This window comes from Leuciscus leuciscus (assembly GCF_965113295.1).
Source record: "Leuciscus leuciscus genome assembly, chromosome: 14".
In the NCBI taxonomy this organism is placed as follows: domain Eukaryota; kingdom Metazoa; phylum Chordata; class Actinopteri; order Cypriniformes; family Leuciscidae; genus Leuciscus; species Leuciscus leuciscus.
In genome coordinates this window covers 15,706,758-15,724,771 of record NC_138738.1, presented here as the reverse complement: position 1 = coordinate 15,724,771, position 18,014 = coordinate 15,706,758, and the positions used below count along the sequence as shown (strand labels likewise).

Here is an 18,014-nt window from a genome sequence, read left to right as displayed (position 1 = left end):
TACCAATATAATGCTCCTATAAAGTCTACAAGAAAGAAAAAAAATAATTATTATTATTTTTTATTTTTTTCTATTTAATAATAATTAAGTAAAAACGAAAATAAATACTAAAACCAGGAATCTTGGATTTTTTCAGATTTTCTATCACATGATCCTTCTGAAAAAAAAATCGAATAAGCTTATTTTCTAATATGAAACATTTCTTATTATTATCAATGTTGAAATCCATTGTTCTGTTTTACAGTATTATTTAATGAATTTGAACGATAAAAAGAACAGCATTTATTGTAAATGGAAATATTTTGTAACATAATAAATGTGTTTACTGTTTTGAAAAAAAAAAATCTTACAGATCTTAACCTTTTGAATGGTAGTGTACATGAGTAATTGACTAATTTCATGTAGCCTATGTCAAACAAAATTATGTTAAAGAAAAATAGAACAGAAAAAACTCAATGTCCATCCCACGTTGTTTACCGTCAGTGAATCTACATAACTTACATATCCTATGAACAAAATGTTCAGCAAACAAACAGGTTTTGGTTGTTTAATTAAAAAAAAAAAAAAAAAAAAAAAAAGGAGGAGAAAGTAAAAAATGAAGATTGTGAAACAGCTGTTTGTGAAAACCTGAAAAACGGTATAGGACGATATGTAGCCACTAGGGATGCTTCGAAATGAAAATTCTGGGTCGAAACCGAAAATCCTGGACGCACTTAGCCAAAAACTGAAACTGAATTTCTTATTTATTTTATTTTTTATTTTTTGTATTTGTATTATTATTATTATTCGACTTTTTTATTAAATTCAATATTCTTACTAAATCTGAATTTTAAAAAATAAAAGCCAATAAATTAAAATAACCACACTTTTATTTAAAGTAACACACCAATATTGGACAAAATATATTAAAATAATATTAAATATCAATATATTATTCTTTATTTAGTTGATTAGTAGAATCAGATTTAACTAGGGATCTAGATTTCTAGTTGACTAGTAGTCGTTAATTTAAGCCATTAGTCGACTAATCGCACATCTATATTCATTTAATTAATATAGATTATTAATTAAATTAATATTTAATTAATGCCTCGGTGTCTTGCAGTCAGCACGCTATACTTCAGCTTACACACTCCACACAAACACTTGGATATGCGCCTAATAAAAGCGCACATTAATCTAGGTTAACGTTAGAGTGAGCGGCCATGTAAAGTTGCTTCTACTTACATGTTTCAAATGATAAGCCATATTTGAGGTTGACAGATGATGAGCGTTTGGATTTCCTGTCCACATACTGTAATTAAGGACCCGCCGTTAACAATCTGTGTGTCACACTTCTTGACTTTACCACTTCCTGTGGAATTTTATTTTGTGCATCTTCAGAAGTGGTGCCGCTTGCAAAGTTACCAAAAATGCTGCGCGAGAGTGAAACTTGAGTGCTGAATACTGAGGGCCGGGATATATTTCCGGCTCATATTTTTGCCCTTTTTTCTCTTTCGGCCAAAAACCAAAAATGCCATTTTGGTGGCCAAAATTCCGGTGCATCCCTAATAGCCACAGCAAACCATGGGAATACCTTGTAACTAAGGGTGTAAATGTATACACAAATATATGAAGCTGTTCTGTAGGGAGTGAAGACAAATCAGTGCACACTAAGTTGCCCTTATTTGTGTATGAACCCTCAAGAGTCCTAAACCAAAATTCTGTTGAGACGCTTCAGGCGGCTTCATTTCCTCTCTTCTCCTTTTCTCCCTCCCTCTCATCTCCTCACTATTGTGTTCTGTCATTTATCTATTTTATGGGATTATCGAGGCGCTTCTCCCCTGCCCGCAATTCATTACGCTCCTAACTGCTCACTTAGGTTTATGCCCCTTTAAATCCCCCAACAGATAACCAACCAGCCTCGGTAAACAGATAGAGAGGGAGGGAGTGAGAGAGAGAGAGAGAGAGAGAGACATGTGGTGGGCACTCATCAGAGAAGGAATTAAGAGATGTCACGCGGCAGTGGCCATGGCAGTGAGGAGAGGCAGTTAGTGGTGGTTTTTAACGCGGCTGCCCTCTTTCTCCTCATTAGTAATTCAATTTGCTCTTTATTAGCCACTCTTATCTCCTGCACAGAGTCCCTCTGGCTAACCCCTCCATCACCCGCCCTGTCTTTCCCGCTCGCCCCTCTCTCTTCATATCCAACCAAAAAGATGCATCACCTGGCTGGATTGGAACAAGACAAAACTTCCTATTTCAAGACCTTGGTGGCAATAATATCAGAGAGACATAGGCAAATTTACAGGTATAGAAAAGGAAGGCAGTGATACTGACACTCTAATGTGCGCAGAAACCGAACACAGTGAGATTGTCGGTTTGCCTTCATAGGGATGGGGTGGAGTTGGCTGTAAAAACAGTGATTGCTTTCCATCAGGTTGGGCTTATATTCTCCAGTTCGTTAAAACAATCCAATTTGCAAAGGGATAATTACGCATTAGCTCCTTTTTATCTACTGAGCGAGAGCGCTGGCAGGGTTTGATAGTGTAGCCGTATACGGCGAGCCACTGCTGCAAATTACCCGCTATCGGCACATGTACACCATCACGGCCCGATTGGGCAATTAATTAACTCCTCCTATCCCCAGCGGATACGGGCCATCACACCCAAACCTACTCCCTTTAAAACCAATCAGGCTGTTGAGTTCATGCTGCCCTCTGTTGGTCAGACAATAGACTTAATTCATGATATTCCCCATTTAGGGGATTTCAGACAAAAGAAAAACCTCTGCAGAGACTAAATACGGTCACATGTGTTAAACAGTTTTAAAGACTGTTAAAAGCCAGATATTTGCAGTTCAAAAGCTACCAATGGTAGAGAAGTTGTGAATTTTGCAGCAATAATGCACAATATTCAGTGCAAGCCTAGTCATAAATTATAATATAGTGGCTCACAAAGCCCATTACCACCTCTGATCAAATCAGAAAATCCAAGTACTACCTAGTTCGCACCAATGCTCACTCTAAAGGCAGGAACATTCTACACAACATTTAAAATCTGAACAGTTTTTAAACTCTAGGCTTTGTACACTTCCTGACTTTATAAATTGTTAGAGTTAAATGGGCATTATACATTAAACAACTAAGGATCACACACTACCAGACTTTTCATTCAAACTCACATGGAAACATGCGACAAAAGCAATGAATGTGTTATAAAATCGGCTCAAAATATCAGACATGCTTGATAACCTCTGACTGAACAGAATTATAGTGGATAGAACTCAAGCCTGTGACCATCATATACTATGCAGTTTTCTTGCAAAATTTGTCAAATACAGACTTCCCAAAATCTGAAGACTGGCTCTGTCTTTAGGCAACATGTCCAGAATGCAAATTATGACAAAATCTGGGCAAAAGTTGAGTAGTGTATTTCAGACAATAGAAATGCATAAGTAGTAAGAACAATAAAAGGGTTTAGCAAATTATGCCTGGTATATCCATAGGGATATATTGAACTAATTAAAATGACAAATTAGAAGAAAAAACATGGAGCATTTTGAAAAAATTTTATATTCTAGGGTCAGGCTGCAACATGAGGGCACTCTGTGTACCACTGATCTAGACAGTGCAGGCAAGTCTCTGAGATGGACAGGAAGAAGCAAAGATTTCCATGCTATCATCTATTTAAGACTTTATTTCCACAACAGTACCCCCCAGTGTACAGTTAATCTATGCTGAAGGTTTGTGTTTCCAAGGGTACATAAAGCCCATCTCAACCCCTCTCAGAGGAATATAAACAAAGCAGCGATAATTAATTTTCCAGAGATTGTTTTCGTTAATTACTAATTAAGCCTATTAGTCACAGAGGGGGTAAAAACAATCTGTTCATTTAAAAAGGCAGAGGTAAAGTTGCATTGCGTTTTGAGAGTTGCAAAGCATTTTGTGAATGTGCAGTCATAGTAACTGACCTGATCTTGAGGTCCCTAATGAGGTGGCGGTGAGAGAGAGGCGGCGGAGCTTGTGTCTGCCAAATGAAACCAGCACTTTGGGCTGTGCTCGCCTGGCATTGGTTGGACTCTTCACCTGAGCATGTGTCCGCCTCCACAAAGAATACCGGCTCCTTATAGTCTGCACAATAGGGCTGTATCTTCTCTCTAAGGAGGGACTGCATATAGACAAACATGCATTAAATGCTGTAAGAATTCCTGTAAAAAAAATTATGATTTTGATTATGTTACAAAGGTCAGTACAAAAATAAGTGTATCCTTAGTTTGTTCAATTGAAGTGCAAAATAAATTTAAAATACTATATGCTGCCATCTAGAGGACATTTTAAGAACAATACTGCAACCAGCTGTGACATTTGCTGTTGGTTTTCAATTTTATAGTTAAAGTAAATAAAGTTTAATAACAGTCAAATAATTGTTAATACTGTACATTGCAATGGTATCTGTAGCATTTAAAACAATTGATTTAAGTTTTATTTTTTTTATTTAGTCAAATAGTATAAAAAAAAACTTTAATATCAGGCATTTAGCTGATATTGGACACAACATGAAAATAATTATATGTTTATAGTATCAGTGCATCTCTAAAATTATTCATAACATCCCACATTATGGAACATTCCATTCTTAAAGGCCGATTCACACTGCACCAACAGATGCTGACAAACGCAGACAATCACCAGATTATAGTTTGTAATTTCTCAGGGTACGTTTAAACAACAATGATGTACTAAAAATGGAAACGTTTTTCCTTTGCGTTTTTGAGCATACAGACAACAATGTTGTCAAAATGAACCCCGTTCACACAGATCCGCAAAAACGACAAAAAACGCTGTATGTAGGCTATGCCAGGCCAGTAGTTGGCGATGTCACTTTGTAAAGAAACACTATGCACTTGTAGTTCGATCCGATTTCACAATTTCGCGATTTTGTAGTTTAAGGAAACGGTATAATGGTATAATTTTCGAAAACTTGCACTTTGAAACCCGTTTTCAAAAGTTTGTGTTTTCAGGCCCCAGAACTGTTGTGTTAATGAATGGCCAAACGCATAAAACGTTTTTGGTTTTTAGTTGAAAACGCTGTAGGGTAAACGCCCCCTCAAATATTTCATGACACGACAAACAGTAAAAACAAGCACCAACCAATGGCAACAGACACCGACAAGTGTAAAACACTGATCCAACAAAACCAGACAATGTGTCTGTTGCCGCTGGTTGGCGTCTGTCGGTGCAGTGTGAACTGGCCTTAAAGCAGAACTCACCTGCTAACAGATTTTCTGATGATCTTGGTTTGGCTCCTGAGCTTGAAGGCACCAGCTGACAGTGGAGTGGTAGTAGGGTTAATGCGGGCTGAGCTTGAGGACACAGCAGATCCCTTTTCCCCCTTTTGGGCATTCTTATTAGCGGTCCATCGATACACTGTGCTCTTATGGGTAGTCCTAGAAGTTGAGCTAGCATTTGCTGTCGCATTTTGTCCAGCCGCCTTCCAGAGATAGCGGCTAGTATGTCCAGCATGGGATGTAGAAGCACCCCCACCTCTAGATTTTTTGGATGAAGTTGTCGAGGTTGTGCCGTATTTCTTTTCTTTTTTGGGTCCCTCCAGTCCACCTTGAGAAGTTCTTACAGGGATTTTAAGAGATTTGGGCGAAAGAGGCTTGCGTAGCATTTTCGTTGAAGTGTTTGCTTTCCCAGCTGTTGACAGGGAACAAGATGAAGACACCCATGTGTACTTTGAGGTCTTAGGATCTCCAAGGGAAAGAGACAAAGGCTTGCGAGACACCCTCTTGTTGGCGCTGGAGACTCTTCTGACAGTGGCTGTCCCAGGAGAGGATTCAGTGGCTGGGGAGAGAGAATTCACTGGCTTAGATGTGCTTTTTATGTTTACCATCTCTTGGTTTTTCACCCAAGTAAACCGAGATCTCTTACGGCATGGCGAGGCTATACGTGTCTGGGTTGAGTCTAGCTTAAGCTGGGGCTTTGCAGGACTCAAGGAAGCCTGAGACTGAAGGAGCTTTGTGGGACTCAAGGAAGTCTGAGACTGAAGGAGCTTTGCGGGACTCAAGGAAGTCTGAGACTGAAGGAGCTTTGCGGGACTCAAGGAAGTCTGAGACTGAAGGAGCTTTGCGGGACTCAGGGAAGCCTGAGACTGAAGGAGCTTTGCGGGACTCAAGGAAGTCTGAGACTGAAGGAGCTTTGCGGGACTCAGGGAAGCCTGAGACTGAAGGAGCTTTGGGGGACTCAGGGGAGCCTGAGACTGAAGGAGCTTTGCAGGACTCAATGAAGCCTGAGACTGAAGACGCTTTGTGGGACTCAATGAAGCCTGAGACTGAAGACGCTTTGTGGGACTCAATGAAGCCTGAGACTGAAGGTTAGAAGTAGAAGAAGCCATAGAAGAATCTTTATTGGCTGATGACAATACGACAGTCCTATTGGATATGGCAGCAGTGGGGAGGTGTGGTTTGACTTGAATTTGAGCTGGAAGTTTAACAGTTGAAGGGATAGAGGGATTGTTCACAGCTGAGGATGATTTAAAAGTGGGTTTTATCTTCCTTTCAGGCTCTGATGATAAAGTCGAGTCAGTTAATTCACTGGTAGATGAACAGCCATGATCGTTTTTTTCTGTTGCAGATATAAGCACAGTCCTTTTTCCACTGGTGTCACTTTTCCTCTCCTTTGAAGTATCACTTTGGACTCTGAGCGAATATGTTGCAGATTTACTCTCCGTTTGTTCTGTTGTCAACTTTTTAAATAAAACACTGTTATTCCCAACAAGTCCAACATCCTCCCCAGTAGCAGTGGCTCCAGATGTAGCAATGCAGTGAGGAGGCTGGTTCAGGTGGTCCAGAGCTGGGTGAGACTCATGACTCCCAACGGCCCTGTTTGTCTTGTTGTTAAGAGAGTATGTTTTCCTCCAGCTGCCAGAAGAATGAGGCACATACGGCTGTGGTATTGATGAATGTGACTGTGTGTAGTGCGAGGCATGATCCCGACTCTGGCCCCTCCTTGAACCGTGTCTGGCATGATCCCACTGGGCAGAGCTTGAGGGAATGTCACCGTGAGTACTTTTATAGTCATTAATGAGGTCTGCAAAGTCAAGAAGTAGTATGAAATTAGATAGCATTTAAAGTCATGAGATTAAACTCAAGCTCAACTGACAAGATTAAAAAGGAGTCAGATAAACTTCAGTCAATGCAAGATATAGGCCTATATCCTGGAATAGATTTTTCAGCGGTGTCTTTCCATTTTCAATGGCAATTTTTATAAACTATCCATTTAATACTCCAAATGAATTTCAACTAGGCCTATGTGAATAATATAGTAGATAACTACAAAATCAAATGCAGAGCATATGTAATCATATTATAGAATATATGCATAAATCATATAACATTAAACACTCTGCTAGAATATATTGGATTAATTTTGCTAAAGATCTATACCTTATGCCTTATATGTCGCAAAACATTTTTATGTAATTGTGGTTTCAAAGTTTGCAGATTTTGGAGATCATTGTTTTTAACCTAACAAAACCATTTTATATTACATATTCAAAACCCACCAAAAAAGCAAATACATGTGACAGCAGTCTAAAGAGAATGCTTTATAGAATAGAATAATATTAAACATGCCATTGCCAAATGTTAATAACAGATAAACGAACATTCACCATATTTTTAAGGGGCATTTGTCACTTTTGTTTCTGCCACTGTCATGTATATTTTTTAACCTGTTCTACAGCAAGCAGCAAATAACTACCAACAGCGAAGAAAATAAATATTAGCATATGGAAATGAAAAACATAAACATCTCAAAAGGTGTTAATCCAGACACAGTACAGTATTGTCTTAGCATAAGTGAAAACCGTTAGGTCAGCCACACTGTTACTGAACCCTCCTTTAAATGCGGCTAATAACGAAGGTAGGGTTTGGGGAAATGCTGAAACCACTGTTAAATTACGCTATAAGAGCGATATATAAATAAAATATCACACTTACTTTGCAGCTCCTCTATTTCTCTCTTCAGCGCTTCACGTTCAGCCATTTTCACACCAAAACACGGCTGTCATAAAACTGCGACGACGCCTGTGATTACGTGTAGACGCAACATCCAATCACAACACGCCTTTCAACAGATGACTCTATAGTTTTGGTTTTGAGCTCAAATAAACTGCGCCTGGTTGAAAGAAACTTTACAGACCGACGATATGTCTAGAGAGTAGTTTAATTTAGACCTAAACTTCCGACAATCACATCATTATACTAGCAACATTTTGGGTAAATTTCTTTTTTGGAAGAAGATTGACAGTTTTTAACGAGATTCGATTTTGGAAAAAGAAATCGAAAGTACTAACAGTTAACTGACATCGGTACGTTAGGTAAGTAACGTTAATGAGCATAATAAGCTCGAATGTTTGTGCAGTTTAATTGGGAATTATTAATTTAAGATGTCGCTTTATTGTAGTAACTTACGTTACGTCTATTTAAAAACTTAGTTGCATTAGCCATGTAGTCTACCAATAGATATATCAATGAACTATTTACAAACAAAACTTACTATCTCTAACTGTAGATTGTTTTGCAGGAAGTGTCTACAGCTCTTCCTATCTACCAGCGCAGTTGTTTTAAATCATTTACTTTTGTTAACCTGGAGGTATTTGAATGACGTACCTGTACGGGAAGAATAAGCTTTGCTCGAAGTGAGCAAATAACTGAAGACTCCCTTGCCCATTCTGGAAACACTTGTGTCAACCTGAAAGCCTGACAATACTTCAGTTTTCCAAGTGACATAAGATATGGCTTCAGCCGACAAGAATATATACTTCATCATAATTGCAAACCCGTCAGTTGGGTACATAGAAGCTGGTGAAATATGCTTCATTGATAAGGAACTATATTTGGAATGGAAAAAGGAAAACAACACAAACCTTGTACCTGTAGTTCGTATGGGCAGAGCAATGCATACAGACATTGATAAACTTCTACTGAGACCATTGACACTCAGATCAGCAGAATTACTGCTGGCTCTTGAATCCAATATAGAGCGACTGGTTGCACTGAATGACCCTAAGGCTTTAGAGGACGCTTCAAATCTGTCCTTAGACAGTCGGGTTTGTGTGGAGTATAATGGAAAATGGCTCAAAGGTGTGATTCGATACATTGGAAATATCAAATCTTATAGCTATGAACCTATTACAGGAGCCTTCTTTGGGGTGGAACTGCAGGTGAGTATTTTGTGTGTGAGAATGGTCCTGTAGTTCTGTTAAAGAGAGAATAAAGGTTGAGCAATACAAAGGATAATCCACTAAGGGTAATATGAAATTACTATATTCTCTTCTGTTCTTAGGGTGAAGATACAGGAAAAGGTCTAAATAATGGTTCCTACCTCCTCAATACCTACTTCACATGTCCCAATAACTCAGGCATTTTTGCCCCTTTTACAAGAATCAAACCAGTGGATCATAAACCTTCAGCACCACCATTACCTACTCAGTCTTCCCCATCCATGACATCTACTGAGCCTCTCATTGTTGGAGACAGAGTAACCTTTTTTGGTGACAAAAATGCTCACCATGGCATGGTTATGGCTATAAAGGACAGCCCAGATGGTAAAATGGTTCTCATATCTACCGTGAGTACTGACTTCTAATTAGAGTGATCCAAGTGAATAGTTTGCCCAAAAATAAATAGTTTACTTACTGTGGTTCTAAGCCTGTTTGACTTTCTTTGTTCGGTCAAACACAGAAGGAGAAATGTTGAAGAATTTTACACATGAGGGTGATAAAATAACAACAGACATTTTATATTTGAGTGAAATATTTCTGTAACACTCTCTTTGAACACTTTCCTTAGAGCTGAAGATAAAACTCAGACTAAGATACACTTTATTAATCCCATGAGGGAAACATAAAAAATAGCACTAATGTGACAGGTCAACTACATTTAAATTAAAAGAATATTACAGATCTGCATCAAACACTGATTATTAAATATTAGATAAAGATGTGTGTATAAGAAAAACAATCTGTCATACAAAGATGAGTTTTAGTACAGTGTTATAATAAAAGGTTAGAATGATTTCCTAAAACTTTCCTCTTCTCAGGATAAAGATGAAGAGGGGAAGCAAGGAGGAGAGATGACAGTCCCATTGGATTGTGTAATTAAAGAGGAGCTGTTAAATAAAGGTAACATATGTATGTGTCGCCACGTGTACTTATAAGTTATAACACAAGTATTAGGGCATGGGCATTTACATGAGCAACTATTTTTATCCTTTAAATATAATGGAGTTGGTTCCTTAAAATGCTTTTCCTTTTGTTTTGTTTTTTGTTTTCGTGACCAGATGAAACCGAAAAAATGGACACTTCTCAAAGCCCAGAGATGGGGGGTGTTCCTGATACTGAAGACATTTCTGTTGGCTCCCTAGTGCAGTTTATTGTGGGGAAAAAAATATCTTATGGAATTGTACGCTGGATTGGATATTTACCTGATTATCCTGAGAAGAGTGCTTTGCTGGAAGTGGTAGGCTATAATATTCTTTATAAACTTTATCAGTTGTCATCTTTGAGGAATTCCTGTAGTTCTGAAAGAAAAGAAAACTAGCCAGTCAATTGTTGTTTTCCTTAAAAAATCGGTGTATTTGTTCTTAGGAGGACGGCAGTGGAGTGAGTGATGGAACATATAAAGGAAAACAATACTTTAAATGTCCTCCTCAAAGTGGTTTATTTGTGAAACTGTCAATTTGTCGGCCTGATGATCGTTTCTCTGCTGCAAAGGAGAAGGAGTTTAATGGAAACTCTGGTAAGACCTGATTATCTAATGAGACAACACACCTGAAATGGGTGTGTCAGGTGTTTATCAGTAGAAAGTGAAACATTTTCAAGGACCTCACTGGTTGATTATGGCCACAATATATGTCATCACCTTCTGTAGTGCAACTTGTGGAACTTTTGTGCCTCATTCTTTTTTTTCCTGTAACAGATAAGGCATCTGTATATGTGGAAGAGGAGAATGTACCACCTATTAGAACAGAAGATGTGTCAAAGCGATTGATTGGTCGGATGAAGGGCATTCAGGGTCACTGCAACTCCTGTTATATGGACTCTGCCCTGTTCAGGTTAGAACTTGAAAAGAGTTATAAACTTTGCTGATTACATGCAAATGTAATGTTTTTACAGAAAACCTTTAAGAATTGTATAAAGTACATAATATATGAATACACTTTAAAGTATATATACGATGTACAGACTCCACAAATATTCAGTGTGATGTGAATCGCCCCAAAAGCAATTACAAAAGTAAAATCTGTTTTATTTTATTTTATTTTATCCAGTGTGTTTTCCTGTTCATCAGTTCTGGATTCTCTGCTTTTTAAGTCCACGCAAGATCAAACCATTCAAAGCATCCTACTGAAAGGCATTGTCAATCCTCTCCGCAAGTGAGATTTCAGCTTTGTATTGAAATGTTTTTTTTCTTTTCTTTTCTTTATTCATTATCTGTAAAATAAAAATTTGAAAGAAGTTTCAGTCACAGTCAAATATATACATAATGGGAGAGCTCGAATAACCACATATTCTCTCATATTTACAGGCATGGTTTTGTACCAGAGCGCAGTGTGATGAATCTTCGGAAGCAATTACAAAATCGGGAACGCTGCCCCACTTACACCACAGATGAGAAGGGTACGCTTTCTTCTTGATGTCATAGCCGCATTCAGCTTTGTTAACTATGTCAGATTTCAAACAGAATATTGAAGGAAAATGTCCAACTTCACATTTATCTGCAAGTCATCAAAACACAGATCCAAAATATTACACAGCTGTTTGCACAAATTATTTATATCTCATTATCTATAAAAGATCTCTTGGCTGTTTCATGGAATTGGACTAAGCATAGTGTTTTTCTTGATGTGTGCAGATCCTGAAGAGTTCCTCTCTCTCATCATGCAAGAGATTCTCTCTCTAGATCCACCACTTAAACTCTGGTGGGGCACTTTTTCATTGAATTCATCGTATTTTTCAGTAGGGAATAGGGATGGGAATCTTACGGAATTTAGGCTAGCTATTCTGCTTCCTTCATGATTTAATTCATTTTTCTTTGTACTTTTTAAGGTAGTGCCAAATAAATAATCCCAACTATTATATATTTATATTATAAACACTACTAAACCCCCAAAAAATTGGCAATATTTTAGGGCCTATTTACACCTGTCCACTTAATGCGTTTTCTCTGATCAGATTGCTATCCGATTGTGAAAAGACCAGGTGTAAATGACCCTCAAAATGCATTTTTGTGTCCAAATGGAAAATTAACAGTTTAAAGCTATCTGATCAGTAAAAACACATGAAGTGACCAAGCGTAAATATGCCCTTAGGGTGAGTTCACCCAAAAATCATGCTGACCGAGTTTGGTGACGATCGGATGAATATGACTTTCTTCTTTCAGCCAAACACCACTGGAGTTCATTCACTCCCATTATAAATCTTGGAAGAGGCAGGATATTTTTTAATATAACTCCGATTGTGTTTGGCAGAAAGAAAAAAGTCATATACACCTAGGATGGCTTGAGGGTGAGTAAATTATGGGATAATTTTCATTTTTGGGTGAACCATCCCTTTAAGTATCAATATATGGTTACACTTTATTTTAAGGTGTCATTGTTACAGTGTAATTATACATTTAAGTACTGAGTAATATTAATTAACTACATGTAACTTACTATAGGGTTAGGATAGGATTAGGATTTGGTTGAGGGATAGATGCGTGTAATTATGCATAATTTACTGTTATTACTATGGTGAGTACATGTAACATATCTAACAAGGACACTCTAAAATAAAGTGTTACCCAATTTATTATTACACCAAATCTCTGTTCCTAATGTGTAGCCTTTATCTACCCATTGAAAACAACAAATATTTCAGTATGCGTATAAACCGTTAGTGTAAACAGTTTCTTGTTTCCTACAAATTTTTAGATTTGTAGATTACTTATGCAAAATATGTCTTGGCAAGAGAATGCCTTCTAGTTTATTCAAGTTTATGTTTGAATATATTTGCATGCATCACTTTATCTGCCTTCAGCAGCCCATCGGGAAGTGGACATAAAGAGCAAAGCTGTTACTACTACCAAATCTTTATGGATTACAACCACCATTTAGTCCTGCCGACGGTTCAACAGCTACTGGAACATTCGTTTTTCAGCAACAGTCTGAAACTAGCAGAGGTATCATTCGTGAGATTCTGCTTTCAGTTCTTTATTTTGTCCTATTTTGCTTGGACATTCAATGCATGACCTGCAGATGGTACTGTTTCTCTCTGCGTAAATATTTCTGGTGTGACCCAAATGGATAGACAACTTATGTGTGTTTTTCTTGAAATCTAATTTAAATGCATCCACAATCTAGATGTATAAGTTATTGGATGTTCAAACTGTTACTTATTCCTCCAGGTGCCTGCCTGTCTGATTCTTACTATGCCTCGCTCAGGGAAGAGTTTCAAAATGTTTCCAAAAATCATTCCTTCTATTGAACTGGACATCACAGGTCTTCTCGTTGATGGTAACTTGTCTTAAACGTTTATACAAATGTGACCCTGGACCACAAAACCAGTCACATGGGTCAATATTTTTAAATAAATAATTTCAAAATAATAAATTGAATAAATAAGCTTTCCATTGATGTATGGTTTGTTAGGATATGACAATATTTGGTCGAGATACAACTATTTGAACATCTGGAATCTGAGGTCCAAAAAAATCGAAACATTGAGAAAATCGCCTTTAGAGTTGTCCATTTATGTTCACGATTGTGTTGCATTTACTCACAAAAATAAATGTTTCATATATTTACGGTAGGAAATGTACAAAATATCTTCATGGAACATGGTCTTTATTTAATATCCTCATGATGTTTGGCATAAAAGAAAAATCAATAATTTTGACCCATACAATGTATTGTTGGCAATTGCCACAAATTTACCCGTGCGACATGTGATTGGTTTTGCGATCCAGGGTCCACAAATATGAATGTCTCGGGGGGGTTCCTGTTAATATATTTCCCGGTTTCTATGTGTTCTTATAAGTCATTTGAGGTGTGTGTTTATGTACATTTGTCCATTAGGTCCTCAGCCGTGTGTGTTGTGTGGTCAGCTAGCAAATGAAGAGTGTGCTGAGTGCTTCAGAGACACATTGTTTAGTGATACAGGATTCAAATATTTCTGTTCGAAATGTTCCACTCAGGTAGGGTGTTAAACAAACATTCTGCATTTATCTGAATATTCTTTACCATTTATGTTGCATAGATACATGGATTGCATAGAAGGTGCCCCCCTAGTCCTTTCCTAGGGGCACCTTCATAGGCTTGATCATATATATGCAATAAAATCAGTTGATTATAAAAAATTATGTTAAAAGGTACTGTTAAAACCACATTTAAGCATGCCCCTTGACCTGTAGATTTCACAATAAATATTTTTCCTACTTTTTATTGCAACATAATCATAAACTATCTTGGAATTGATTTATGTAGGTTCACTCTCACAAGCAGCGTCGATGCCACAAAACCACAAGCCTGCATCTTCCTCAGGGCTTCTCTTACTCACAGAGTTCAGGGTCTGATCCACGCACTCCTCCACGGGAGAAACTAGAGCTGTTCGCTGTGCTGTGCATAGAGACCAGCCATTACGTCTCTTTCGTCAAATACGGACCTCGGGATACTGACTGGATCTTCTTTGATAGTATGGCTGACCGCGTTGGTAAGTGAATGTGCGTGGAATGTGTGCTTGGATTGAGTTCAACACTTTTGGAGGTTATATCACAAACTTATCTGTTTGTAGGTGAAAGCAATGGCTATAACATCCCAGAAGTGCGGGCATGTCCAGAGGTTGGCCAGTACCTACATATGTCTCTGGCTCAGCTGGCAAATCAAGTGCCTCGAGAGATGGAAGGTGTGGCGAAGCGACTCTTTTGCGACGGTTACATGTACCTTTATCAGAGCAAGAGCATGTCTCTGTATCGATGATTTAATCAACACGTACACGTCAATAAATGAGAATCTTATTACTTATGCTTGCTTAGTAATGGATTCTAGTAATAATAATTCAAGGGAATTCATGAAACTATTGCTTCTGCACCGTATTTGAGCATTTATCAGTCAAATATTTCCGCTTTCTGTCGAATTAGTTTCCCATATGGCATTGCCTGGGTAGGCGGTACATTCATGATGCAGCTGATATCTTAAGTAATTTAGACTTGAAAAAAATTGCCTACTAGTGCCTTGTATGTATATAAGAAATAGTAATACAATCATTTTCTACTCTCTTAAATCTTACCAAAATTATTATTTTATTTTTTTTAAATGTGTATTTCTATAACTGTGAGCAGACCTACTGTAGCTTGCTGCCTAATTCTCGTTAATAGAATAGGGGGTCAAGATATTTTTGTTTAGATTGAATACTGACAAGATAAAGATTTTATTTCTATAAAACATTGAGGACTTGCTGATCTTAATTTTCAAGTGTTAGTCGTTTTTGAAGTCCATTCTGTATAAAGATTCTGGCTACTGAATAACATTGTGAGCCATACGGTTTGTAATCACAGTGTAATAAATTATCTTTTAAAATATTTAGATTTATTTTATTAGACATCCATTCATTATACATGCTTTCTCCTGTGTTTATCTACTGTATATGATTTCATTTCAATGAAAAAGATCAACCAATTAAATAAATATATCTTGACTGGAACTATATCCATTACATTTTCTTTCTCTCTCCCTCATTGTGAGCTTGTGTGAGAGCCATAGACCTCAGCTCATTACATTGCTCCCTTTACCAAACAAGGATAAACCTGGATGAGACTGTTTGTTTGTGTCTTTCACGACATCATCATAAACCGTAAGTGAAGGAACAGTAAGAAACACAGCAGGGCTTCTAATGAAATCTTTCCTTAATACTTGATAAGTAAACGTGATTTGGGATAAATCTGTGCTGTCATACAGCTAATACACTTGGATTTAGGTACTTTAGGTGCCTTAAGCATCAGGCTTCACTGTAAACATTTACAGGAAATTATAATATAAATTTGATTCCCATACAGAGATAAATGACTTCCTGACTTGATCTTTCCTGGAGCTTTAACCCATGTTAGATGCAAAGTGAGTTTAGACTATGTTTTTTGAAGAATTACTTAAGTGAGCATGACAGAAAATTTAGCCTAATCTAAATGTTAAAGGGCAACTGTTAAAGCAAATGCAACTAATGTTATTAGTTGCATAATAAAAATTATCCAATATGACACATAAAAAAATCTCTAATACTATAGGGTATGTTCTAAAATGTGTCGTTACAGAGATAAAAATGGTTGTGAATGCCACTTTATGACTTTAATGGGTGTGCAGCTATCATATCTAAAAGATAAGAAATGAATTTCAGTTAAACTAATAACTAATTGTGTCACTTTCAAACTATATCCTCTTCTGTTTTCTCAAAGCACCCACCATGCTCTTATATGCACTTCCTTTTTCTTTCTTGCTTTCTCTTTTGATGGAAACTCTTTCCCTTTTTTCTTTCATATCCATGCTGTCATTGTGAAGCCCCTTGCATTGATTTAGAACAAAGCGAATTTGTGAATACACAGCCAACACATGCTGAATTCACAAAGCATTGTCAAAGATGCAGGAAAGGGCAGACGTGTGATCAGCAAACACTGCTTTACAGGCACAGGAAATGCTTTAATGCTTGATTGTAAATCAATAAAGCACTGCCTGCATGATGACCTCATTATGCAGATAAAGCTCAGCACTGTGGGTGGAGTCAATGTCAGCTGATTTCACCTGACAAATCCGGTCGATCTCTTAAATAGAATTACCTGTTAAGAATAGTGCCAGGATATGAAAATTTTCTCATTTGTGTCATCAGTTCATTATATTACATGCACGTGTTGTGACATCCTTTCCCTTAATTGAATCAGAAGTACTTTTACACATATTTTTGCTTTTAATGCATAATGGAGAGCTTTGGTCCTTGATGTTAAAAAATTCCAGAGTTAGAAAGGAGAATTGGGCATGTGATGGGATGGAAGAGCAAAAACAAATAATTGTAATTTAAAGTGAGGGAATGCTTTTCAGCAACATGCTTGTCATATCATAAAATGTTACTGAATGGTACTAAAAAGAAGTCACCAGGGAAACCAAGGTTGCGCTGGGCCATTAGAAGATATTCCATTCACATATCACTGTCAGTTAGGTTCCTATATGCTCGGCTGCTGGGACACTATAAGCATTAGTTATGAGTAAAATCTGATATGGATGTTTCTGATTCTATCACACAACTCATGGACAGCACGGTCGATTTTTCTAGGGCTAATTCTGTTTAGACAAGAGATCTATGGCTAGAGGGCTCTTGGGGACCTAGAGGGAATTATGACTCTCAAAAAGAGAAAATGTAGTCGATTTAAAAGAGCAATCCTACAAATGCATGAAAGCTTAATTTACTTTAAATAAACATAAAAAGCTGAGCTGGAACATGAATACACTCAGACAATCCTAAAAGAGTCAGGGGGCGTTTACACGACACCATTTTCAACTAAATACAGTAATAAATATAAACTACAAAAACGGTGACATCATGCGCATGCTTATTAGTGTTTCTTTACAAAGTGACATCGCCAACTACTGCCCTGGCAGCATAATACAGCGTTTGTAGTCTTTTTCGTGGATCTGTGTGAACGGGGATGGTTTTGGCAATGTTGTCTTCTGCCCATGAGACATCCTGTAAATGTACATAAAAGTTTCAGCTTCAGATGGTCCGGAAAATCTCTTTTTGTAAAAGTATAGGCGGTTCTGCAAGGAGGACCAGATTTTGTGCCACAGTTCAAACTGTGATTCAGTTAAAAATCTGATTCAAGGTCTCAGAACAAAAAAAACCTCATTAAACCTTCAATATGTTGAACTCTCCCTTTAGAATCAAGGAGACAGAGGTTGCATAACAAATGTTATATTGTGTAAGCATATATTTATATTTATATATTTATA

The 18,014-nt window shown here is 37.4% G+C and overlaps 2 protein-coding genes across 4 annotated transcripts in view; one reads left to right on the top strand and one right to left on the bottom strand.

The window, feature by feature from the left end:
* The window catches only part of zc3h3 (zinc finger CCCH-type containing 3), a 75,295-nt gene extending 67,217 nt beyond the window's left edge, over positions 1-8,078 (bottom strand). The window contains exons 1-3 of the mRNA XM_082189857.1: positions 7,982-8,078; positions 5,249-7,070; positions 3,950-4,146 (exon numbers count right to left, since the gene is read on the bottom strand). Coding sequence (XP_082045983.1) covers positions 3,950-4,146; positions 5,249-7,070; positions 7,982-8,027 — 2,065 coding nt within the window. The 5' untranslated portion in view covers positions 8,028-8,078. The remainder of the gene's footprint in view (positions 1-3,949; positions 4,147-5,248; positions 7,071-7,981) is intronic.
* A 58-nt stretch (positions 8,079-8,136) lies between these two features.
* On the top strand, positions 8,137-15,726 carry cyldl (cylindromatosis (turban tumor syndrome), like). Of its 3 annotated transcripts, none has more exons than XM_082189860.1 (15): positions 8,137-8,361; positions 8,568-9,207; positions 9,330-9,614; positions 10,086-10,167; positions 10,326-10,504; positions 10,633-10,783; positions 10,964-11,099; positions 11,316-11,420; positions 11,573-11,664; positions 11,900-11,966; positions 13,069-13,207; positions 13,433-13,541; positions 14,103-14,221; positions 14,511-14,736; positions 14,818-15,726. In XM_082189860.1, exons 2-15 carry the CDS (start codon positions 8,779-8,781, stop codon positions 15,000-15,002), a joined length of 2,304 nt encoding a protein of 767 aa, XP_082045986.1. In that variant the 5' UTR covers positions 8,137-8,361; positions 8,568-8,778; the 3' UTR covers positions 15,003-15,726. The 3 variants fall into 3 exon arrangements, with proteins under 3 accessions (XP_082045986.1, XP_082045984.1, XP_082045985.1); XM_082189858.1 differs by having other exon boundaries at positions 13,066-13,207; XM_082189859.1 differs by having other exon boundaries at positions 8,556-9,207; positions 13,066-13,207.
* Positions 15,727-18,014: the final 2,288 nt, after the last annotated feature.

Excerpts from the sequence above, each read along its gene's own strand:
- cyldl (XM_082189858.1), top strand. The coding sequence starts at position 8,779 with ATGGCTTCAGCCGACAAGAATATATACTTCATCATAATTGCAAACCCG. Across the intron at positions 11,100-11,315 it reads ATGGACTCTGCCCTGTTCAG|TGTGTTTTCCTGTTCATCAG; the intron begins GTTAGAACTTGA and ends TATTTTATCCAG. Across the intron at positions 11,665-11,899 it reads TTACACCACAGATGAGAAGG|ATCCTGAAGAGTTCCTCTCT; the intron begins GTACGCTTTCTT and ends TGATGTGTGCAG.